Source organism: Geotrypetes seraphini, chromosome 15, assembly GCF_902459505.1.
Source record: "Geotrypetes seraphini chromosome 15, aGeoSer1.1, whole genome shotgun sequence".
Lineage (NCBI taxonomy): Eukaryota > Metazoa > Chordata > Amphibia > Gymnophiona > Dermophiidae > Geotrypetes > Geotrypetes seraphini.
This window is the reverse complement of record NC_047098.1, coordinates 31,265,434-31,291,995: the sequence shown is the minus strand read 5'-3', so window position 1 is coordinate 31,291,995 and position 26,562 is coordinate 31,265,434. Positions and strand designations below refer to the sequence as shown.

The 26,562-nt window shown below is 42.4% G+C and overlaps 1 protein-coding gene across 6 annotated transcripts in view; it reads right to left on the bottom strand.

Moving 5' to 3' along the window:
* Window positions 1-11,746: 11,746 nt before the first annotated feature.
* Window positions 11,747-26,562, bottom strand: part of FOXN1 (forkhead box N1) — a 129,624-nt gene continuing 114,808 nt past the window's right edge. For all 6 annotated transcript variants that reach the window (XM_033921310.1, XM_033921305.1, XM_033921307.1 and 3 more), the window contains 3 exons: window positions 22,093-22,300; window positions 20,133-20,618; window positions 11,747-12,980 (listed from right to left, as the gene is read on the bottom strand). In XM_033921310.1, the coding sequence (XP_033777201.1) occupies window positions 12,715-12,980; window positions 20,133-20,618; window positions 22,093-22,300 (960 nt within the window). In that variant the 3' untranslated portion in view covers window positions 11,747-12,714. The remainder of the gene's footprint in view (window positions 12,981-20,132; window positions 20,619-22,092; window positions 22,301-26,562) is intronic.

Genomic DNA, 26,562 nt, shown 5'->3' with positions numbered 1-26,562 from the left:
CATCACCCACTGGAGTTGTTGTTTTTTTTTTTTTTTGTTTTGTTCTTGAGGGCTCCTTTTATCAAGCCGCGTTAGAGGTTTAACTCGCATAATAGCCCGCGTTAAACCACCGGCTGCGCTAGCCACTAACGCCTGCCTTGAGCAGGCGGTAGTTTTTGAGCCAGCGCGGCGGTTAGCGCGTGATTAAAAGTCACGTGCGCTAACCCCGCTAGCGCGGCTTGATAAAAGGAGCCCTAAAAGTCAAATAACATGGGAAGACCTATTTTTATTACAAGAATTTTCCAAAAGCTGGGCTTTAACTTACCATTCTGTCTTTTGTTTCATACTAAAATGAAATTTAAGTTGCTATTTCAGGGGCTAAAACCAAAATTAAATGTTGTTGGCATTGGCATTACGCAAACTAGCTCCTTCCAAGCTAAGGGGATTAAGCAATGTCTTTCTTGACATTTATACTATTTACCTAAGTATAACATGGGGGGGGGGGGGGGAAGAGGGAGCTTAGCAAAAATGTTTTCAAAATTATCTTAAATTTTATAGCTAAAGCTGATCTAGGGGAGCAGGTATGGTGGTAGTGGTATCCTGGATCTTACTAGACAAGAGATGGCATTTGTTCATCACAGCTGTTGGCTCCTACCACGTTGATTTTACCCTACAGGCCTTGAATATAAGGAGACCATCTTAAGTTTGGACTACTACAATACTTGTGATCTGAGGACATGGATTTGTTGCCTTAAAATGTGTCTGTGGTTAGAGCCTTAGAAAATTGAAAATTTGTCTTACTAATAAAATACCCTGACTTGTCTTGAGTCTTATTGTACACATGGAAGACCACACCGGGAGAGAAAAGTTGTTGCATGTCCTTAGAGCACAGCAAAGGCAATCTGTAATTGTCTTGACAAAGAACAAAACTGAACAAACCCCTAGACAGCTGTGTATGTTAACAGAAATTTAGTGGTGCCTTAGAGAGGAGGATGCCCTTGTATCATCATCACAGTATCCCTGCATCCTTCCCCAGACTGTAGCAGCTCAGTCTTTTTATTTTTTACCAAAGGGGTGGATCTGCTTGAATAGAAGGTGCAGGTAATGATTGGCCTTTTTATATCTTGCTTTTGTTTTGGTACTGAAGTGTACATTCTTTGGTCTTGGCCTTGATAAAGTGGAGCTGAATTCGGATTCTAGAAATAATTCTGATTCTGATTCTAGAAATAAATAGTTCCTCCTGGCCCTGTTCTGCTTTGACTTGGTGCCCAGAAGTGGAGGTCATCCTTTCAATACCAGCAAATATCTAAAGATATGAGTCTGGACCCTTCCATGATCCTCCCTCAAAAGGGAGCTTACTGACCTCCGAATATTGCTTTCTTTTCTTTTTAACTGTTTGTTTCATTTTTGTAGGCTAGCACCACACATTGCCTTCTATTTTGTGGTCCTGATATACAGTGGTGCCTCACACAACGAACTTAATCCGTTCCAGGAGCAAGTTTGTTATGTGAAACGTTCGTTGTGTGAAACGCGTTTTCCCATAAGAATACCTGTAAAACAAAATAATTCGTTCTGCAGTCCTACATTTCCCTCCCTCCACCTCACCTCACATGCAGAGCCTGCCAGCCTTCTCCCTCACCCAGCCGCACGATCTCAAAAAGCTGTGCACGCGCAGCTGCTGGAGTTGATCAATGTTCTCCTCTCCTGCAACTTCCGGTTTCCGGTTGCGTCAGAGGAGAAGATTGAACAACAGAGCATGCGCGCATGTGCTGCTCTTTGAAAGTGTGTGGCTGGCCGAAAAAGAAAGCCGGAAAACTCGGTTTTTAAGGTAAGGTGGAGGGAGATGATGGAACACTGCATTCAGACAGGAGGGTGCTGCTGTTCCCGGCTCACATTAGGAAGCGGCGAGAGTAGTTCCGCCCCCCCCTCGGGCGACTTCGTTGTGTGAAACGAAGTTCGTTATAGGGAGCAAGACAAAAAGTTCGTTATGCGCAGCGTTCGCTGTGCGAGGCGTCCGTTATGCGAGGCACCACTTGTAATTTTTTTGTATGCTTACTAATATGAAGAGGATATAGTCGCAAGCTATGGCCCATAGCATGATCAGGTAATAGGCTGAGAGTTTCTACAATTCTATTTCAGACAAATTGCATCCTGATTTGGGATTCTCTGAGAGTCGTAGAGATGATAACATTCAGTTTACTTCTATGAGTATAGAGCAGGGGTGTCAAAGTCCCTCCTCGAGGGCCGCAATCCAGTCGGGTTTTCAGGATTTCCCCAATGAATATGCATGAGATCTATTAGCATACAATGAAAGCAGTGCATGCAAATAGATCTCGTGCATATTCATTGGGGAAATCCTGAAAACCCGACTGGATTGCGGCCCTCGAAGACGGACTTTGATACCCCTGGTATCGAGTGAAGGTAAAACCTGCACACTATAGCCTAGCTTCTGGTGCATTGGCTTGTGCTAATACTGCAAGGTTTACTTTTTTGAGGACATGGCATGAAACGAAGAGCCACTGGGTTTTTGTTTGTTTTATGTTCGTAGCAGGGGTGTTGTACTTCAGACAGCCTGCAGGGCAGAGGAAGGGACGGGAGTGGGCATGGAGCAGATCAGAGCTGGCCACTCTGAACTCTAATCCAACCCTCTTCTGTTGCTCCTGCTCAGTTTCACAGCATCACTAAGCAATGTAAAGCTATATTGTTTATGCTACCACCAATAATCATACAGCCATACAACAAGCAGGTGAACTTAGTTTCATATGCTGTACATAAGACTGTCAATACAAGCAGCAGCTTCTCCCCTTCACACATTTTAGCCTCAAATCTTCTCCATCTTTCCCTTCTTCCTATACAATTTGTCACTCAGGTTAATGAGAACAGTGCTTCAGATAGTGAAACTATTGTTTTCTCTTGTAATCCAGTCAGACAGAAAATGTTAGCCCTTCACAGGGTGCAATATAAATAATGTTCTATTGTTCCTCCCCTGTGACAGAAATTAAGAGGGGAAAAAAAGGAATCTGCTGTTTGGTACAGAGGGTCCCATGCAGAAAGCTTCACAGTAGAGCCTTTACTGCTCAAATGCTGCAGTGTGCCTAAAATCAGTAAGCATGCCCATTACTGTTGTGTTTAAAATAGCAGGAGTAACATGCAGCTCATTGATAAATGTCACATTTCCTGTCATTGCCTGATGAGCAGTGATTGGTTCTGGCACTCGAATGAAAGGATGACATTGAAAAGGAGGGGGGGGAACCAAACTGTTGCCCCCCTAATACAGTTTTCTGCAGAGCTTCTATTCCAGTTTAGCTGCCTTCCTGACCTGGCTTGACACACACCTCAGCACCCAAACAGTAAAATATTTAAAAAAAGCCTGGTGATATAATGGCCACCTGATCTACCCCCATCTCCTGCCCCAAGTCCATGGTGGTCCAGTGGCTCCCCTTCCAGACTCCCTGTCCCCAGTTTTAAAAGAAAATAAGCCCCAAGCCTTCTAGACCCCTATCTTCAAAGGGGTAGAAATGATGTCCACACGATCCTACCTCCAGAGACCCCATTTTCAAAATTGTGGTGCCCTACTCCATGCATTGCATCTTGGGATGCAATGGATGAAGTCAATATGCCCTATAAGGGGAAAACTACCCAATATTCCTCCTATAGATTCACTAGCTGGGTGTATGTAAATTTTATTTCATTTGAGCGACAAGTTCTAAAAAAAATGTTTTTCATGTTCTAAAAACCAGGTTTGCAAGTACTTTTGTGAGCAACCATGTAAAATCTGTGAGTGACGCTCCTAGAATATATGAGCAATTGCTCATGCGTTCTGCTTAAAGAGGACCATAGGTCCTGCCCTTGTACATTTCAAGGAGCATCAAGCAGGAAGGGTGCCACCATTTTGAAAATGGTACTTGAGGCAGAAGCAATTGGGTATTGCTCAGGTCTTGGGGTGGCAGATGGGGGAAGGGTTGGGGAGTGCTTCTAGCCAACAGATAATTTTTCTTTTAAAAGTGGAGTTGGGTACTGGTTAGAGGGGGGCATTAGCCTACCAGGGCTATTTTGGGAAGGGAGCCACAAGGGCAAGTTTGTTTGTTTATTTTTGTTGTGTTTTAATATTTGGGGAGGGGGAGGATCTAATAGAGACCCTTGCAGAAAGCAGTCTAGGGCAGGATGTTGGATTTGAGGGAGAGAAGGGCTGTCGATAGACACCCACTCCACTTAACCAACCCTCAAAATGATTCATGTGCTAAACATGTAAAAAACCTTTTTTTCTGCATGGCTTCAACATTCTTAATGACCTCATTATCATGCATTTTAATGTAGTCTGCAATAATGATTTCAGTGCAAGTTTATACTTATGTTGAAACTGATTCTGCATTGCTTGGCCAGTAAAACCCACAGCAACATGAGGTGAAAATCATGGCAGTGCTTTCTGCATGGGACCCAGAGTTGGGTGTTTTGCAGTACAGAGAATGTTATTCTGCTTTAGCATGCAGCTAGCACCAGGGGGCACCTGCATGACAGCTGCATTTTTTTGAGTCGCTGGCATTGTCAAGTATCATCTTCAGTAAGAATGTTGGCAGCTCTGGAGTGCCTGTTGTCTCTGTACTCAACTCTCCAGTTTTTCTCATAGAGCCAGATTGTGGTTATTTTGTTTAAATTTTTTTTATATTCTTCACTTAGACCAGGAGTAGGCAATTCCAGTTCTCGAGAGCCGGAGCCAGGTCAGGTTTTCAGGATATCCACAATGAATATGTATGAGATGGATTTGCATAAACTTGCTTCCTTGAGATGCAAATATATCTTATGCATATTTATTGTGGCTATCCTGAAAACCTGACCTGGCTCCGGCTCTCGAGGACCGGAATTGCCTGCCCCTGCCCTAGACTCACCTCTCTCTCTCTCTTTTTTTTTTTTTTTTTAAATAATAACATGCAGTGAATTCTTTCTAACATATTTGTGATTACTGAAGGTAGTGAGGTGACATTTAGATGCAAGTAGGTAGTGCTGTGATATTTCTCTTGTATTCTATGTCATGCTAAGTGTTGGTTTAAAGACTTTCTAAATCCTCTACAGATCTTCAAATGATTGTGTAAACTGTGCCCATTGTAATCATTCTTTTGCTTTTTTTTTATATTACTGGAAAGTGTAAGATCTTGTTTAGAGTCAATCTGGAATAGTGTGTTTTAAAATCAGTGTGTATTTATAAAATAAAATCTATTTTTTGTGAGTAACCTGAGAATGTAAGTGCACTGGCACTATGGTGGTCTGGGTACTGGTTTCATTTTCTAAAGTTTCTTGCAGCCTGGATTCAGTTTTACAGCTATGTGTGTCCTGCTGGTGGCAAATCTGATAGGCATGGGGTGGCTTTAGGATAAGTAGATTTCCAGTAGAGAATGACATGGTGACAAAATTCATCACCAATCCCGTCCCCGCGTATAACCGCGGGAAATAAACCCATGTCATTTTCTAGTGTCTATTTCATCCTCTGTCCTTCTACACCAGCATTATTCAAAGCAAAGCTTGCGGGTCAGTGGTTGTGGCCATTCATACTCTCATTCTTATGTGAGCCAAGGATAATGAAGCCATTGTGACATCACTGATGTGATTGGCTCTTAGGCACTGGTGGAATGAGGCATTATGACATCACAATATCTGCTCTGGATACCAGAGACTGTCATTCTATAGTGTCTGTTTCAACCTCAGTCCTTCTACACCAGCATTCTTCAAAGCAAAGCTTGCGGGTCAGTGGTTGTGGCCATTCATACTCTAATTCTTCCCTCTTTCCTTAAAGAATGACATGAAGATGGTTTCCCACGGTTATCCGCGGGGACGGGAACGGTGATGAATTTTGTCACCGTGTCATTCTCTAATTTCCAGACTGATGGCAAAAAAACCCTGTCCTTTTACTGACCATAGTAATGAGTGAAACATGTATATAAGGGGATAAGTCGGGCCCTGGCATATATAGACATATTTGTTTAAATATAGCCCAATTTTCACTCTCAACTGTATTTCTGCCTGAATGCCATACTTAAATTTATAGAAGAGCATATATTTTTCATTAGAAAGTGCTCCTCATAATCTGTAATGGAATTTTACTTTAAATAATATGAAACTAGATGATTTGAGAGTAAGAGTTTACGCAGAGGAACTAAATAGATGAAAAATAAACATACATTGCTATTTCTCTGTGTAGTCATAGTAAGAATTCTGCGATTGATTATGGGGCTCATTTTCAAAAAAGAGAGGCGTCCAAAAGACAGCATAACCTGGCACGTGGACATCTTATTAGTTAAAACGTCCAAGTGGGTATTTTCAAAACTGACTTTCTGGCTGTCTAGCATAACTTCTTACCCGCAGAGCAGAAATGGGTGTGGTGGTAGGTGTGCCACGGGCAAGGAATGGGTGGGCTTAGACTTGGATGTCCTGCAGCTATAATCAAACCTTTCCCAGGATGTCCTAGCTGGCACTTAGATGTTTTCAACTAGACCTGTTTGAGAAGCCAAAATGATACCCAGATGACCACTGTGGAGGGATTAAGTAATGAGCCCCACACATATCTGTCTGTAGTACAGCAACAATTGGTATGGGAAAGCCTAGTAGAGCATCACACAAGTATCTTAAGTAGTCAGGTGTGTGGGCTAGTGAACCATAGGGAGGAGGAGCCAGGCCCATAAGCCACTCTAACCACTACATTTATGGTAGAAAGTGTAAGCCACAACCCTACTACTGCCATATAGGTGCCATCTGCAGCCATAAAGGCTATTAGGGTGGTAAACAAGTGGGTATAGTAGGTTTTGGGAGGGCTCACCATACCTTATAAGGGGGTTATAGTGTGGTGTACTTCTGGCACTGTTTTTGTGACATTCACAGCTGTGCCTTCTAATGTGTCCCAATGTTCTGTTGGCATGTTTGTGGGCTTCATTTGGACAGTATTGTAGTTGAAAATGGTGAATAAAGTTAGCCTGAGGTTGAACATCTAGTTGGACATCCTGATGGCCAAGATGTCCTACTAGATGACTTTTTTTTTTTAAACCCAAACATTTGGACATCCAGCATTTTCAAAAATGGACCCTGCTGGAAGTCCAATTTTGGATGTTTTGTGGGATATGTGCAAGGTTGGACTTGGATGTCCCATCGAAAATGCCCCACCATGCTTTCATGGAGTGGAGTAGATGTCTAATGGTTAGTACAATGACCTGACAGCCAGGGGAACTGGGTTTGATTTCAATTGTGACTCCTTGTGACTCTAGGTCAGTCACTTAACCCTCCGTTACCACAGGTACAAAATAAATTCTTTTATATAATAAGTAAACCACTTTGATCATAACTACAGAAAGACAGTATGTCAAGTCCCATCCCCATCCCACCTGATTTCTGTCATCCCAAGTGTATCAGCCTGCAACTCTCCCTAGAAACAACGTTCTAATTATCCATTCCTTCAGCAATCAACTGAGAGAAAACTAGCAGTAGAAGGAAGACAACTATAGGCGAAAAATTACAGGTCAGTTGAAATTCTGTAAATGATGGTTCCCCTCAGCAACTGAACTCCCCATTTTCACTCTGGAATTCTCCCTTCCCAACTGTCACCAGTCTATTGACAGTAACACAGGTTATGACTAATTGAAAACCTAAACCCATATGAAAGAGCAGTGGCACAGCTCTTAGACTTTGCCTAAGTCTAGATACCTGTTGGAAACAAAAAGTTTTTAGGACAAAATTGGATATGGGTGAGTCAAGAAGATACATTTACCTTGTTTCCAATCTGCCAGCGTGTGCATGATCTTATAAATAATCAAATGTACATTTAGCAATCCCCCCCCCCTTGGAGTAGCTGTCCTGAATTCATTGCTCCTGAGCTACTCCTAAGGAATTTAAAGAACAAACTTAACCTGGCTAAATCAATGTTGATCCTGTCCCATTAAACCATGTTTATATCGATGTGTTCAGTACTTTGTTGTCTATAATACTTTCTACCATTTTTCCTGATACTGATGTCAAACTCCCTGGTTGGTAGTTTGCTGGATCACTCCAGAAACCTTTTTAAAAAATTGCTATTGCTTTGACCACCCACCAGTGTTCAGGTACTGCAGATAATTTGTAGGTTATAGATTATTAATAGTAGTTTTAAAGTTTCTTTTTTTTCTTTAGTTCTTTCAGTATTCTAGGGTATATACCATCCAGTCCAGCTGCTTTTTAGTTTGTCAATTTGCCCTGCTGCAGTTTCAGAGAGAATTACTTCTATTCCTCTGAATCATCACTATTTAAATACTGTACCTAGAATGGGTAGTTCCCTTATATATTTCTCAATAAAAGCCAAAGCAGTTATTAAATCAAATTTGATCACGTTCTGTCAACTAGCCCCAACACAATTATCTCTCACACCAAGTCCTATAACTTCCCCCTCTAGTCTGTTTCTGAACCAGAGTATGGCCGCCAGGATGGTCTCAGGGCTCAAGGATCTCTCATATGAAGAGAGGCTGAATAAATTGCGGCTGTACTCTCTCGAGGAACGTAGGGAGAGGGGAGACATGATTGAGACATTTAAGTATATCACCGGTCGTATCGAGGAGGAAGATGATCTTTTCTTTCTTAAAGGACCCTCGGTCACAAGGGGGCATCCGCTAAAAATCAGGGGCGGGAAATTTCATGGCAACTTCAGGAAGTATTTCTTCACCGAAAGAGTGGTTGATCATTGGAATAGACTTCCTGTGCAGGTTGTCAAGGCCAGCAGCGTGCCAGATTTTAAGAATAAATGGGATGCGCATGTGGGATCTCTAAGAGGGTAATAGTGGGAGGAGAGTCATCGAAATAGACAGACTCGATGAGATATAGGATATCTGGGAAAATAAATTTAGGGAAGGGGATCTTTAGTGTGGGCAGACTAGATGGGCTATGGCCCTTTTCTGCCATCATTTTTCTATGTTTCTATGTTTCATATCATCCATGAAGCAGATAAAGTTCCTCACGAGAGGCTCCTGAGAAAATTAAAGAGTCATGGGATAGGTGGCAAAGTTCAGTTGTGGATTAGGAATTGATTATCGGATAAAAAACAGAGGGTAGGGTTAAATAGTCATTTTTCTCAAAGGAGGAGAGTAAACAATGGAGTGCCACGGGGGTCTGTACTGGGACCAGTGCTATTTAACTTATTTATAAATGATCTGGAAATTGGAATGACAAGTGAGGTGATTAAATTTGTAGATGACACTAAACTATTCAAAGTTGTTAAAACGCATATGGATTGTGAAAAATTGCAGGCGGACCTTAGAAAATTGGAAGACTGGGCGTCCAAGTGGCAGATGAAATTTAATGTGGACAAATGCAAAGTTAGGCACATTGGGAAGAATAACCTGAATCACAGTTACCGGATACTAGGGTCCACCTTGGGGTTTAGCGCTCAAGAAAAGGATCTGGGTGTCATTGTAGACAATACGATGAAACCTTCTGGCCAATGTGTGGCAGCAGCCAAAAAAGCAAACTGGATGCTGGGAATTATTAAAAAAGGGATGGTTAACAAGACTAAGAATGTTATAATGCCTCTGTATTGCTCCATGCTGCGACCTCATTTGGAGTATTGTGTTCAATTCTGTTCTCCTTATCTCAAGAAAGATATAGTGGTGCTAGAAAAGGTTCAAAAAAGAGCGACCAAGATGGTAAAGGGGATGGAACTCTTCTCGTATGAGGAAAGACTAAAACGGTTAGGGCTCTTCAGCTTGGAAAAGAGATGGCTGAGGGGAGATATGATTGAAGTCTACAAAATCCTGAGTGTAGTAGAACGGGTACAAGTGGATCGATTTTTCACTCCGTCAAAAATTACAAAGACTAGGGGACACTCGATGAAGTTACAGAGAAGTGCTCTTAAAACCAATAGGAAGAATTTTTTTTTCACTCTGAGAATAGTTAAGCTCTGGAACGTGTTGCCAGAGGATGTGGTAAGAACGGATAGTGAAGCTGGTTTTAAGAAAGGTTTGGACAAGCTCCTGGAGGAAAAGTCCATAGTCTGTTATTGAGAAAGACATGGGAGAAGCCACTGCTTGCCTTGTATTGGTAGCATGGAATATTACGGCACCTTGGGTTTTGGCCAGGTAGTAGTGACCTGGATTGGCCATGAGATTGGGCTTCTGGGCTTGATGGACCATTTGTCTGACCCAGTAAGGCTATTCTTATGTTCTTATTTCATCTAGGAACTTTATCTTTCTAACATTTCCATGTAATTAATTTTGGCCACATATGATGTTATGATACCCCATTTATGGATTTGCTAATGCTCACGTTCATGTTTTATCTCTGTTTTGGATCACTTATCCTAGATTTACCCCCACTAGATTGAATTTCATTTACCTTAAGAAACTACCCGAGAAGGTAAATGCAAGAGTTCCCTTGCCATGTGGGAACCAAAAACCTAGAACACAATGAAAATACCTAAAAGAATGGCTGTGGATTTTTGGATAGGATTATGCCACCAAGTTGGCTGCTGACTCATGGCAACACGCACAGTGAGTAATCCACCCTGATGCTTTATGGCAGTATGTGGCTTCACTATGTCGCTGCTGCCCAGCATAGGGCCTATGGAACTTTACCAGTGCTCAAAGTCCTCAGACCACATTTCATGTAAGGTCAGCTATCAAGTGGGATACTTTGTAAGTATCTAAAACCATGCTTGGTCTAGGGATTAGGGGGTCAGGTGGCTCTCAGTCCAACTCTTTTAAAACATTGAAATTTTAGAAAAGCAGAGAATAAAATGGAGCTGATGTTTCAAGGTTAAGGTTGAATGTGAATAAGTGTCTGTTGTATTGGTTCTCCTGCTATCTCTGATGCTTTTCTGGCAAGTCATAACATTATTCGGAATATATATAACTAATTCATTACCTGAAAAACTTGGGCATTGATCTGCTTCTCTATAGTAATGGATGGGATAGGCTGGTTTAAGAGGACTTTTTAGCACTATTCCCTTTAAGCAGGTTTTGGAGGCAACAAGAAGTCCTGACCATCTCACTGGGCAACCTTAACTATTTAGTATTTGTTTTAACAAATGTAATATTAGATCTCATATTCTTGCATGCTGGACTTTCATTTTATCTCTCTGTACTTAAGCCAGTGTATCGCAAACTGGGTGCTGGGGAGAAGGAGAGGTGCCGGCTGCCTGCCTACAGTAGACAGTCCTGTAGACAGTCAGCCGTTGCCAGCGCCTCTCCGTGCGTGTGCCTTTGCAGCATTCCCCACTGGCAGCTTAGGGTCCCCGCGCATGCATGGCCATCGATGTGATATCAAGCATGTGTGTGACATCCCCTCAAGTCGCGGTTTAGTGTGCCACGGCTCGCAAACTTTGTGAGACACTGACTTAATCTATTACTAGAAACCCACAAGTCGTAAAATCTTTAGAGAAGATCTTAAAACACTGTTCACATCAAATAGATACCAGAACAGTGACTTTATATTTTTGTTCCATGACATGTATTTTGCCCTCAGTCCTTAGTTTTACTATATAGTAAAAGGGGTTTGTTCTTTCTCTAATTCACCAAATATAAGTATGGCTGCATCCATCTTCTAAATCTTTTAGGAATAATTTTTTAATACAGGCATCCTAAATACATCCTAGGAATGTCTATATTGTGCTGTCATTGTGTCATTGCTTCAATCATATCTCTATGCTGTAGCATAGAAGGTATAGAACTTTATTTCATTAGTGCGGAAAATGTTGGCAGAGCACTGCTTTAATACAGCATTTGTTCTGTTGAGGTTCCTCCATTAAAAAACATGATGAGTGATACAGAAGAGAAAATAAACTTTTATTTCTTACATGGCTCCTTGCCTACCAAAATATGTATGTGCTCAGCTGCCCAAATCCAACAGAAAGCTACCTTGACAGGAGGATAATAGGATGGGACAGCACTGCTCCCACCCCCAAGGCAAAGTAGGTACCAGGCCAGCTGCTGTATAATTACACTCAACTCAAACTCATATTCATACCCTTCACATATGCAAAATGACAGTGGTTCCCCATTTAATTCCTTGCCTTGAAAAAAAAAAAAAAATGAGGATCTGTCCTATGGTCGTTTTTTTTCTTGTGTGTAACTGAAATGTTTACTGTGGGTTTTCGGACTTTTGCTTTTGATCAGCACTTTATACCAGTGTGTGTGTTGAACAAGTCCCCGAAACAAAGCACAACATAAATAGTGTGATCTGTTCTCCCACAGCTAAGCTACCAACAGGTAGCTCTTTTGCATGAAATGAAAAGAGAATAAATATAACTAATGTAACGTTCCAGAAATTCAATTTCAAGTACAAATTTTCTTAGGTAACAGTAATTGGGAGCTCTGTGTCTAGCAATGAAATATCCTGGATCACATCATGGAGGAAAGAGCAAGGTTCTTTCCAGTGAGGACAGGACGAGATGTCGGCTCCTCGCCACAAGAATGTGAAGGGAGAGCTTGCTGCCAGGAGGAAGCCATCTTAGTCTCCCTTCCCAATCAGTTGTTCCATTGCTTGTGAGTGGCTCCATTGTGGTATTCTCCAGAAAATTCACTGATGAATGGCAGTATTTCTCAGTGTAGCCTGTTTAAAAGTCTTTTTCTTTACCTTCCAAACGAAAAGCATTATCCAGCGAGGATTGGGTCAGGTTAGATTCCTAGTTCTGTGAGAGCTGTAGGGGCTTCTCTACAATTTAAGCTACTAGGTGCAAGAAACCATGAAACTGTAGGAGACTGCAGAAGCAAAAGGTGGAAGATCAGTGCTGGTTCATACCAGAGCTACTTGCTTGGATCCTGAATTACTGAGATAAGATGTGGCTACTGTGTCCAGTTCCATGAATGTGGAATAGAGAGTGGTGAGGTGTAGGTCTGCCAGCCCTCCCTGTGAGGGGTTCCGAGGTGAGCAGAGGTCTACGGTGCTGTCTCCGTTCAAACCGTTGCTTAGGTGAGAAGGAAAGCCATTGGGTGGTATTTGGGATGATGCAATGAGATCCAGAGTGAGACTGTCATCTTTCAACTCTTCCCAAAGATTTCCTGTAATGACAACACAAGTACAGAGTCTCCTTAGCTTGTCTTTCAGGCTGCCCTGTTCATATACAAAGCAAGAAAAATCAGCACCTGATACTAATGGAGCAATAAAGCCAACATAAATGTCAATTTTCCTTCACACAAAGCCAACATAAATGTCTATATTCGTTCAGTGGCTTATAGGGAATAAAACTCCAGAGTTTTGGAAATTAAATCTACATGTGCTAAGAATATGATCCTTGTGAAAACCAAAAGCAAAAAAATCCAACAAAACTGCAGTGGTAAGTCAAACAGCAAACAAAAAAGAGAACCGCAGAGATCATGTACAAAGGACCAAGTCTTTAATCAATAACTAAGCAGTTTGTATCCAAAAAATACGAGTTTGGTTCACAAGGGGTTACAAACCAGGAAGGAGCTTACCAGATACGTTTTTCTGTCCACCTAATTGCATTTTTATCCAGTTGTATACCATATGGTTCCCTAGAATGTGGTTTTAAAACTTTTAGGACCCCTGAGGAAGGAGTGTTTTTCAAAACACGGACTGTGTTGGGTCCCGGTTTATAACCCTATGTGAACCATATTTTTTTGTATACAAACTGCTTATTTATTGATTAAAGACTTTGTCCTTTGTACATCATCTCTGCAGTTCTCTTTTTTGTTTACTGCCTTGTGAAAACCAGCACATACAGTATGAGGAGAGCAATCTACTTGGATAATTACCTCTCTCTGACTAGAATACATTTATCCCATTGACCCCTTGAAGTTTTAGTTCAATACTTTAAGGCCCAAATTCTCTAAATTATGTAAGTTAGGTGGTGGTAGGTGCCCTACCCACACCTAACTTGTTTTAATTGGTGTTAATCGTTGCAGTAATAGACCACATTATTTAAAATCAAAACGTCATTTAAAAAATGTGGGCGCCAACAAAAAAAGATGCCATAATCGTGTCTACAGAGGTGCATAAGGTCAAAGTGGGCATGGTTTATGCCGGGAAAAACCTTGGGTGCCTCTGTGGATGTGATTCTTGTCAAACATAGGTGCCAGGAAAATAGGCCTTCAAAACCCTAACCTATATTACCGGGGCCTAGGTTGTAGCAGTAGCCACAATTCTGCAAAGGGCACTGTAGTGTGATCGACACACAATTGGTGGCGTTTTGGTAGGCAGTTGCTGATGTAGGTGCCATTTGCAGAATACAGCCCTAAACGTCTAATTCTTTGGATTATAAGACATATGAAAGTCATTCTCTCACTCTGGTCAATGCTGCTAAAGTAATTTTTGAGGCTGGGAAGAAAAAGATGGAGGAGTGAAGTTATAGTGAAAAGGCTATTGACAATGGAGGCAAAGGCCAGTTTTCATCTTCTCTAGGGGCAGGACAAAAAAAGTAGAGAATGACACAGACATAAATTTTTCCCGGTCTCTGCAGACACTCATTTTCCCTGTCCTGTCCCCATGTGTTTTGTCGCTGTCTCTGCCCCTTTCCTTTAAGCTCTGCCTTAACTGCACAAGCCTTGAACACTTATGATTTTAAAGTGTTTGAGGCTTGTGTAGATGCGGACAGAGCTTGCAGGAATGGGGCAGGGACAGGACAAGATCTCGCGGGGATGGGAAAATGAGTTCCCATGGGGATGGGGAAAAATTTGTCACTGTGTCATTCTCTAAGAAAAGGCTTAAATTATAGCAAGAGACAGAAAAGTTCTTCCTAGAGATTAATAAGAGGGTAGTCCTGCTCTTATAATCCAGGAAGGTGCAAGAGGGTTTAAAGAGCACATTTGTCTGAGATGGTATATTAATCTTCCATAATAATAATAAACTAAAATCAAGAAAGCATGCCAAGTGGTTAGAGCACTGGGTTTACAACGAGGGCAGCTTGGTTCATATCCTGCCGCTGTTGTGATCTTGGGCAAGTCAAGTAAGCCTTCATGGTTTTAGGTACAAATGTAGATTGTAAGCCCCCTTGGGATAGAGAAATAGCATACCTGAATATAATTCACCTTGAACTACCACTGATAAAACATGAGCTAATTCCAATTAAATATATATAAAGCTCAAACACTCCTCTTACTGACAAAAAAAGTCAAGTGTTGAAGGGTCTGCTGAGATTCGAGTACTGTACTTTATCTCAAAGGTAGATTGACCACTGGGATAATAGGACAGTGCCTGTGGGCCTACTCTCGCCTAGCCTCTATCTAATCATTTATAATAAGTGGTTAGGGTCTCATGACTTATTGCTCTAGGGCAGGGGTGTCCAACCTGCGGTCCCGGTCGAGGGCAATGCAGTGTTTTCCTCTTCTGCCCCCGGGTCTTTACCATCTTGCCGACTCCCTCCTGTGTCTTGCTGCAGCGTTTGAAAGTTTGTGCGGCCCCAGAAACATTTTTTTCGGCCAATGCGGCCCAGTGAAGCCAATAGGTTGGACACCCCTGCTCTAGGGGCTAGATCCTCTTTGATGACACCAATGATGGTAAAACATAATGTTGAGCTGAAGGCTGGAAAAGTGCTTTGAAAATAATGCATCAAGAAGAAGTCTGTTTCATCGATAAAGTGAAGTATAACATCCAGTCGGAGAAAAACCTTAAAGTTGTGTACTGGGCAGAAGTATGCTCTTTCAGTTAAGGGAAATAAAACATTATTTAAATTTTTTTGGAAAATTGATTTTATACAGTTAAGGACTTCAAAGACTTTACGCAGTATGGGGCTCATAATCGAAAGAGAAAAACGTCCAAAAACCGGCCTAAGTCGGCATTTGGACGAACATTTCTCAAAAACGTCCAAGCGCCAAAAATAAAAACGGGTTTTGGACGTATTTCTAAATGACCTAGGCCTTCATAGTGCCTCTCAATGTCCAACGCTAAACGGGGCATTTCGGGAGGTGTGCCGAGGGCATGAGTTGGGCGGGACGTGGGCTGGCTTAGACTTAGTCGTACAGCATGTATAACCGAAAGTTTAACAACAGAGCCTAGACGGAACTTGGACGTTGTGACTTAGACCATGTAAAACATGGTCTAAGTCACAAAAACCCACCTAAATTCACCAGATAAGCACTAGAAACACATAACACAGACCCCACACACTACCCCAGTGATCACCAACCCCCCCCACCCCCATAAAAATTTTTTTCACAACTTTAAATTTCAGCCTCCAGACCATCATCACCTGGCTGCCTGGCATAGGAAAGCCTAGTCGTCCAGCCCAGAGGCAGCTTAAGTCATCTTGGGGGGTGGGTTAGGGACCCATAGAGAGGAGGACCCATGCCCATAAGCCCCTGTAATCACTGCATTGATACTTAAACATGTGCACTCCCCTGTACACCCCCAAAACCCTTATTTACTGGCATACAAGTGGCTTCTGCAGCCATAAGGGCTATTGGGGTGGTAGATAAGTGGGTCTAGGGTATTCTGGAGGTGGTTTGGGGTGCTCACCGTCACCTATAAGGCAGCTGTAGTGAGGAGAAGCCATGGCACTCTTTTTGTGAAGTTCACAGCAGTGCCCTGTAAAGTACCCCACTATTTAGGTGGCATGTCTGGGTGTGCAGTCCATCACTTTGCAGACCCCTCCCACATCCAAAAGGGCTTGTTCTAGGCATTTTGGACTTGGATGGAAAGTTGGACGGAAATGTGGTATAAAGAAGGACAATTTAGTGGCTTGGACGATCAGATCGTCAGAACGTATAATTAGACGATTTTCAAAAGTAAAAAAAAGTTGGACGTATCTTTCGAAAATGTGTCTTAGGCTCTTTTTAACTTTGGATGACTTGCGAGATGGACGTAAACGGACTTAGACATCCCTTTCGATTATGCCCCTCTATATGTTTTGCATATTATTTTGTTAAGACTTGACAATGGAGGGTTTTTTTGAATTACACGATGATAAAAACCAGTAATTAAAGGTGCTTCTACAGATGTTGCTAATTGTCTTATGAGCTTGGCTTTTTTTCCTCCCCTTTTTTCCAATGAGAGATTTTCTTTGAGATATACCGTACATATTTATATTCATATGCTTTATGTACCACCATTTTGAATAACGGATCACAGCAGTATACAATAAAAGTATAAATGTTCAAATAAAATAAACAGAAGAGAAAAGCCATTGTCAATATGATAGTGATCAAATATGTCACACATACTAGTCAATCACACAAAGGTTTATACCCATTGTCCCTGTTTGCAGACCCTACTTATCCTAGCAGGGAAAGAATATCCAATATACACACACACATTTCTTTATTGAAGTCCTACCTAAAAACTCATTATTTTCAATTGATGTTTGGATATGTATATATATATATATATATATATATATATATATATATATATATATATACACATATAAATTGTTTTATTTTAAGATTATTTGGGGAATTAGGTTTTATTCCTTAGCATCTTTTGCCACCTTTTCTTATTAAAACAGTTTTGTCCCTATTAATTGGTGTTTAGCATGAAATGATACAAGTATAGCAGATTTTGGAGGCCAGGGATATTTATGATTCTGTGATCCATTTTATTCTTAGTTCTGAAACTCCATTCACATTTAAAACATTTTTCCCAAAGAGAGGCATTCCAAGTCTTGCCTCAGTAGATTTGTGACTTAAAGCAGTGGTTCCCAACCCTGTCCTGGAGGACCACCAGGCCAATCGGGTTTTGAGGCTAGCTCTAATGAATATGCATGGAGCAGATTTGCATGCCTATATGCAAATCTCTCTCATGCATATTCATTAGGGCTAGCCAGGTCCACCCCCTTCGACATAACTTACTTCTTCCAGAGCAGAGCTGGCAGACGAGTCAGCGTGGGACCTTCCTGCACCTCAGCACGGCTGCCAACTCTGCTGCAGCAAAAATAAGTCAGAGGTAATGTGACCATTTATTTTTTTCATCAAAAGGTGACATCTATTAATTGAGTGTGTATCCTTTCTTTCATTTCTTTCTTTCTGCATTCAGGCCCAACAATTGTACCTTTCTATTCCCTCCCTCCTTCCTTCCCATGTCTTTAGTGCCCCCGGTGCCTCTGTCCTGTGTCCATAGTGCCCCCGTCCTGTGTCCTTAGTGCCCCCAGTGCTTTCGTCCTGTGTCCTTAGTGCCCCCAGTGCCTCCGTCCCGTGTCCATAGTGCCCCCAGTGCCTCCTTCCCGTGTCCATAGTGCCCCCAATGCCTCCTTTTTGTGTCCATAGTGCTCCCAGTGCCTCTTTCCCGTGTCCATAGTACCCCCAGTGCCCCCTTCCCGTGTCCTTAGTGCCCCCAGTGCCTCCTTCTCATGTCCTTAGTGCCTCCGTCCTGTGTCCATAGTGCCCCCAGTGCTCCTGTTTTGTGTCTATAGTGCCCCGAGTGCCCTGTCCTGTGTCCTTAGTGCCCCCAGTGCCTCCGTCCTGTGTCCATAGTGCCCCCAGTGTCTTCTTCCTATGTCCATAGTGCCCCCAGTGCCTCTGTCCCGTGTCCATGGTGCCCCCAGTGCCCCTGTCCTGTGTCCTTAGTGCCCCAGTGCCTCCGTCCCTTGTCAATGGTGCCCCTAGTGCCTCCGTCCCGTGTCCATGGTTTCCCCAGTGCCCCCGTCCTTGTCCATAGTGTCTCCATATGTCCCCCCCCATTACATTCCAGATTTTGGCCACCCCAAAGCCAGCCTGCCTGTCTACCTATCTCCCTCCCTCGCTAAAGCCAGCCGGCTTGCCTGCCTACATCCTGCCCTCCCTGTCGCGGAAAATAAAAAAGCGCCTTTCCCCTTCCTTTCCCCCAGCCCGCACCGCTACGATCCTACCTCCTCCCGCCGACAAGAAGTCTTTCCAATGTCAATTCTGACCAATCACTGCCTGGCTGGCCCGGAACGTCCTCTCTGACGTCAGAATTGACGTTGGAAAGACTTCTTGTCGGCAGGAGGAGGTAGGATCGTAGCGGTGCGTCTGGGGGAAAGGAAGGACAGGAAGACCCGGACCTGGCCGGCTGTGCACCCCCCCATGCCTTGCACGTGGGGCGGACTGCCCCCGCCCCCCCCTTGGTATGCCACTGAGGTTGACTAATCTGCTTAATTATTTTTACTTTCCTGCTTTCTGTCCATCTAAATAAATAATGAATAATTCAGAAAAATTAGTTATTTTTTTCCACTGCTTTCCTCCCATTTTTGTTCTTATTAAAATAAACACTGATATCATTTCCAGGAAAACTAAAGAAAAACCATGAAAACCCTTAACGGTAGATGTTTACTTTAAATATTGGCTGGTATGGACTCTTGGAGACTGTAATTGCTGCTCCTTCCAGCATCATTAACCTGGCTCAGAAATGGAAACTAGATGGCAAGCCTGACAGGATGCTGTACCATCCCGAGCCATCAGACACGTCCCATATTTTATTTATTTATGTTTATGTAACCATTTCCTTTCCATTCATTTAGATAAATTATACTTTCTGTTGCATATGAACGCATCTGACTACTGATGTGCTGTTAAATTTTGTTCAGAATAGTACATATTATGGACTCGATTTTGACATTTCTGGCTAGTATACATTTCCTACATAGAGGGGATTTATGCTCTGGAAAATGACCACATAATCAATAGGATTGGACCAGAAATGTTTGGACCAGACGTGAGGCTAATTTCTCCGATGTTTGTTCTCAAGACGTGTAAAGCTGGCCTGTGCATATGAAAAAGTCTCAATAACATGGGTTTTGTTTGTCATGTATGCTTGTCTCAACTACGAAAGGCCTTTTGATGCTTCTAATTTTGAGGGTTGCTGTCCTCTGTGCTTGTTTTTGCCCGTTTTCCTTATTTTGATATGCAGGCCAGTTCCAAATTTTTTGTAGCTTATTATAATATTCTGTTTGTGCCTTACAACAGAGTAATATGTAATGTGTTAATTTTGGTTTTTATGTCTTTTACTCAGCAAAAAAGATTGCATATTTGTCTGATGCTCTGTGGAAATCAGGTTAGAGTCAAAAAAGTTAAGCTAAGCTAAGCTTCACATCTAAGCTCTTCTAAGCTGGGACTGCTCTTCTGTGTATCTGGACAGAATTGTGCACATCTAGTACAGCTGTAGAAATAAATAGTAATAATCTGATTATTACGTTTAGAAGTTTCTGGATAACATGGAAATGATATGTAATACAATTTGATGACTAAAACAAATAAGAACATCGACAGGTACAATAATTAAAATCTGTTGTTTCAAATCCTTACCTTGTAGTTCAAAGTCCGTAAGGGAAGGGTTAAGAGCATCGATGTCATTACTTAGGTCTCCTTCCATGAGAGTGTCCTGTATTGTTCTGGCTGGAGAATGGTCTGCTATGGCTTTCAAATTGTGGATAGGTGGACTGTGAGCAGGCAGGGGGGAGTCCTGAGGGCTATACTGGGATTGTGGTTCACCTTGAGTATCCAGAGTTGGATAGTGGGTCTGAGGGACCCCAGGAGGCTGCTGGATTTGAGGATAGCCTGGTGGTGGTGATGTGTAACACAGAGATTGGTGGCATGCAGCCTGAGGCCTTTCATGTAGGCAACCTGAAGATGTATTAATGGGTTGCAAGGATGCTGGGATACTGGAGGAAAGGGAGGTTTGGAAAGACATCTGAATAGGAGCTGGTGAAGATGGAACGCTCATGGCACTGCAGGTCATAGCTGAAGCTCTTGAATTTTCAGTCTTGTCACCTATCAATCTGTCAAGTTCTTCTGTAAACATAAACAGATTAATACATAAGCGATTGTTTCTCATAAGGCTAGAGTCAGTGTAATGCGGGCCATTGCATAGAATTCTAACCTGTATTACTGCTAAATTTAAAATGGCCTCAAGGAAAGGCCTCATGCATAGGGTTACTAGATGTCCAAATTTACCCAGATTTTTAGACGACTGTTTGGGTGTCCGGACAGTTTGCTGGACTGGAGGGAGTTTGTCCAGGTTTTGGACTCACTTTCTCCAGTCCAGCCCCCACCTCGGAGTCGGGGAATAGGAAGTGCTGCAGAGCGATGGCTTCCGAGGCAGGATCACTCGCTAATGCTGTTGGCTGTCCAAAATTTTGAAATGCAACACCGGAAGAGGTACATGAGGACAGGGGAGACTCAAGCAACCCAGGGTGGCCCAGGTGAGGGGGGGGGGCTGGAGAGAGAGAGGATGCACTGGGGGGGAGGGGCTGGAAACAGAGAGGCTGTGCTTGGGGGGTTTAGAGGTGAAACTAGGGGAGATGGGTGAGGCAGGGCACTGTGGGTGGGCCAGGAGTTGGGAATGGGATTGGCTGGGTGTCCTCTTTTTTTGATTTACCAAATCTAATAACCTTACTCATGCACTGTGTAAGATCTTCTAATTCATGATTGACTGGTATAGGCAAACCTTCAAATCTGGGACTAGTTTATGAACAGTAAAACAAATTCCCTTTAAAATGCAAATGCAAAAACGTCTTTTATATACCAACTTTGGTTTGCAGATTTTCATTTACAAAAAACATACATGTTGACACTTTACTGGCAGAATCATTCCTGCCCTGTTTAGGCAAGTGCCAAAATCATCACACTGTTACTTGCGTAGGAACTGCAAAGCCGAGTTGACGGACCAGCCCTCCTTCCAGACTCACAGCCAGTCAATAGGTGCTGCCGTGAGGGTGGTGTGTTCTCACATATCTCCTTTCAGATCCTATGAAAGTGACTTCTGAAGTATGCATAGAAACCCAAAGAACAAAGGCTTCTAAGCATACTGGGCTCCTGGGCCATCCGTTTTCTTGTTTGAAATCAAAATGATAAGGTATTTTGACACCTATCAGACAGGACTTAAGAGATCTGGGCTTTCTTTCCCACTATAAAGATATTTAAAACTGCTCTGCCACCTTTCTGTCTCCTGCCCACCCACCCACCCCTCCCTCTTCCTATCCCTAAAATGCTTTCATGTTTTATTTATATATACTGATATTTGTTAACATTTGCTTATTTCTGATCTGAAGAAGAAGGGTCACCTTCAAAAGCTCATCATAAAATACTTTGAGTTAGTCCCCAAAAAAAGTATCGCCTTATTTTCAATGTTTTTTTGTTTTATTTCTTTATACTACCTTGTTACGCCTATAAGTATACAGTAAATATTATGGTGTACCAGCTTTGCCATTCTCTTGGTCTCTTTTGTGTTTCATAAGGGGTGGCCATATAACTGCCACTTGCTCACCTGGCTTTGCCATACTCTTTCTCACAGCTACTGGGTCTTTCCTCTTCCATTTCTGGAGTTCCTCCTGCATCTTATCAATCTTGGATGGGTTTAGTGCCCATAAACAGCCTTTCCGAGAAGAGTTACCAGATTTATTTTCCACCTTTTCAAAGCACTTGTTCAAGGACAAATTATGGCGCACAGAGTTCTTCCAGCCATCTGGAGCCGTCTGCAGAGGAAAACCAGAAGCATAAATCATTTCAAAAGGACATTCATACAGCCTTTTCTCAAGTCTTCATATTAGCTGTTTTGCAGGGCTGCCTTAACTTTTTAGGCCAGGGCTCCTTCATTCCAGTCCTCGAGGTCCATAGACAGGCCAGGTTTTCAGGGTATCCACGAGAAAGTTGCATACCAAGGAGGCAGTGCATACAAACCTATTTCATGCATATTCATTGTGGATATCCTGAAAACCTGGTCTGCCTGTGGACTTTGAGGAACGGAATCCAGTAGCCCTATATTAGGCAGACCAGATGATTGCTTAGGCACGGCAGAATCTGGAGGGCAGCAAAAAGCAGGTGCATTACCATACGGCTCCAGAAAAAGAAAGATGGTTTGAGACATCCGGATTCTACTTCCATTGCTTTCAAAGGAAGAAAAATCTGGATGTCTCAATCCGTCTTCCTTTTTCTGGAGCCAAATGGGAACCCTAAGTCCCAACAACCAGACAATTCTGTGTATGTGGCAATTTTTTATTCTGCTACACCACAAAGATCTGAAGGGTGATGCGGTATACAAATGCTACCATATTATACATATTATGCTACCAAAAGGGAGTTTTTGCAATTTTCAAATAACTCATTGCCCTGGATAAGTAGCCATTTACCTGGAGGAATCTGTTACTAGAATTTTATTTACTATGCCAGATTATAAAGATTTTTGGAAGGAAATTAAAGCTATGTTTGGAAAATAGGTCAAGCTTTGATTCTTTTTATTATGTTTCTCTATATTATATTTTAATTTGTAATTCCCTGGAAATGACCAATTGACTTTCTTATTGTTATCCGCCTAGAACTGCAAAGTTAAGGCGGAATAGAAGTTAATAAATGTAATATAACATAACTGACTTTTAGAAATTGCTCTCATTACAAATGAAGGTACAAAGCAAAGTTTAAAATTTAAATGTGTGATGTTCATCTATGCTATTCTACAGAATTGTTCTGGGATGGGTTTATTTATTGGGATTTATTAACTGCCTTTTCATGAAGAGATTCACCCAAAGTGGTTTACAAGACGAGGAGGGGCATTTTTAAAAAAAACATCTAAGTCCAACTTGGACATCTGTAGCTGAATATCCAAACCTGGAGGTACATAAATGGCCATTTTTAAATTGCAAACTGCAGGACATCTAGACCACGAGAACGTCTAACTCAGGGGTGGTCCTCAAGGGCCAGAATCCAGTTGGGTTTTCAGGATTTCCCCAATGAATATGCATGAGATCTATTTGCATGCACTGCTTTCAATGCAGATTCATTGGGGAAATCCTGAAAACCTGCCTGGATTCCAGCCCTCGAGGACTGGAGTTGCCCGCCCCTGGTCTAACTACTCCATTTTTGTTCAGAAAAACATCCAGGTTGAAAACATCCTAATCCTGTATACATGCTAATTTATTCATTAAGGATATCCCAAAAACCTGAATGGCTGGCGGTCCTCCAGGACAGGTTTGAGAACCAGTGGTCTACTGGATAGCATCTTAGCCCACTCCTTAAGGCATGCCGTGGTAAGATCTAAGCCTGCACCGCTATATACTTGGCTAGAACATTCACTTAACTGAGTTAAGTCTTACTGGGAGGTGAAGTCTTACTGGGGTGTTGCAGGGTTTGGGAGATATTATTAGATAGTGTTTTGTTTGTGTATTAGGTTGTTGTCTGTTGTGAATTTTTGGTTTTAAAATATGAGTGTTTTTGTAACTCGCTCAGAACTGTAGGATGCAGCGAGTAAGAATTTTTTAAAATAAATATGATCACAAGGGAGAGGACTCGGGCACTGGCAAGGACTTTCCCTTCAGAGGGCTTGGAAAGATTATTCAAAAGGGACCCGGAGAAGATTTTGAAGACTGGCTTGGTTATGGTGATACTTGGGGGTCCTTTTACTAAGGCGCCCTAGCCCTTTCAGCGCATGCTAAACGCTAATGCGTCCACAGGATATAATGGCTGCGTTAGTGTTTAGCACGCGCTAAAACAGCTAGCGTGCCCTAGTAATAAGACCCCTTAGTCTAAAGCAGGGGTGTCCAACCTTTTGGTTTCCCTGGGCCGCATTGGCCGAAAAAAATGTTTCTAGGGCTGCACAAACACTCAAATGCTGCAGCAAGACAGAGGAGGGAGCCGGCAAGAAGGTAAACACTCAGAGGCAGCAGAGGAAAACACTGCATCGCCCTTGACCGGGGCCGCACAAAATACGTCACGGGGCCACAGGTTGGACACCCCTGGTCTAAAGTGTTCTAAAAAGGGGTAATATTTTCATGAACTGGTTGCTTATATTTATTAGCTTGTTTTAATTTTATGTTTCTGACTATTTGTTTCTCTCCATTCTATCTACTATTCTTCTTGCCCTTAGAAAAAAAAAAAAAATTGGTTAAATACCTCACTTTAGTCTATTATTGGCCACTAATTCCCCCTCCCCCACCCACTCACGATAAGATTGACATTTTCTTTCAGTGCCAACCCCTAGCTTCTACCTGTAAGGAAACCTTAACTGAGGGTAATGATAGTGACATCCGCTTAGGTGTGGTGGCTTGCCCAGCAGGCAGGGTCAGGTCCCAAAGCAGAACTCAGCCACCAGTGACACATACCATACACGCTCCAGAAGGGAGGAAGCTCAGACGGCCCAGCCTGCCCTGCCCTGGTTGGTATGAAGGCCACAAATGCATTGATGGATACCACATTTCTAAATATTAAACTTGGTTTTATATGTACATACATAATGAGGGCAATTTCAAAAAAATTTCCCCACCCTCCCTGCAGGTAAAACGGCATGTCCTTTGAGTTGTCTGACTTTAAGGGTCTATTGCAGGGGTGTCCAACCTGTGGCCCGAGGGCTGCATGCGACCCCGTGAAGTATTTTGTGCGGCCCCAGTCAAGGGCAATGCAGTGTTTTCCTCTGCTGCCCCCGGGTGTTTACCGTTTTGCCGGCTCCCTCCTCTGTCTTGCTGCAGCATTTCCGCATTTGTGCGGCCCCAGAAAAAATTTTTTTCGGCCAATACGGCCTAGGGAAGCCAAAAGGTCGGACACCCCTGATCTATGGTTTGCTTTGACTGCAGCTGCTCTTTGCCACTCCACAGATGCTACTTGGTTTGCCTAATGGCTAAACCAGCCCCGATAGTTGTGTTTGGCAAATAACTGCGTTCCTCTCACAAGTCATTAACAAAACAATTACTATGTGCAGACTACTTTAATGTGTTTCATAGTGCCTCAATAGAATGATCCCTGAAAGGGATTCACAAGTATTAGATCTTTTTTTGGTATAGTGGAAGGGTAATATCCATCCTAGTGCTAGGCTTTCCAGCTCCATGCTCCTAGCAACACTGGTTCTCTGTTTCTCACATTGAGCACAGTAGGGATGCAGCTAATTTCTACGACTAACTAGGACAACTTTGTAAATGCCCAGGGGGCAGGGAGCCCAGGTTGTGTAGCACTCACTGAAGCAGCCAAGTGAAGCAAGAGCTCCGGGAACAGTCAAAGGCAAGAGAATCGTGGTGAGGAGTGCTGACAGGGAAAGGTGTGTCAGGCAGGGATTAGATACTGCTGAGTAAAATGCTGACTCATTACAATTTTTTAATTCTTTTCTGTTGTGTATGGTTTGCTGTCCTGTTATCATTTTCTGTATAAGACGCTGGTGAGACCTTTTTAAGAATATTACTTATGCTTGTTTACTATTTCTTGATATACCACCTGTTGCAACACATGGGCCTAGGCGGGGTACATACAATAACAGAAATTATTAAGAAAGGAACTCCAAATATGGATAGGAGAGGAACACTTGCACACCCTATAAAACTAGATTAAAAGAAACAGCTAAAATACAGTTGTTCAAACTGTAACTCTCTGTGACTCTCCCGGTCTCACGAAGGCCTTGAACCAGACTTGGAAAGGAGGAGACAAAAATCATTGGAGGGCAAGATTAAAGGCTCTTTCAAAAAGAAAAGTCTTTAATGAGGCTTTAAATTTTAAGAAATTGGATTCTAAGTGGATAAACAGGGGAAGGTCATTCCATGTTTTAGATGTCATGAATAAGAAAGTGGATTTTCTTGTGGCTGGAGTATATGGGATAACTAATTTAGAGAGATACTGAGATTGACCAGAATGTAAAGATTTGTATGTAAGATACAAAATCTTAAAGAGGGGGTGGAATTGCATGGGCAACCAGTATGAACATAAGAATAATGGTGTCAATTTATCGAAACAATGAGCATGACAGAGAAATCAGAGGGCTGCA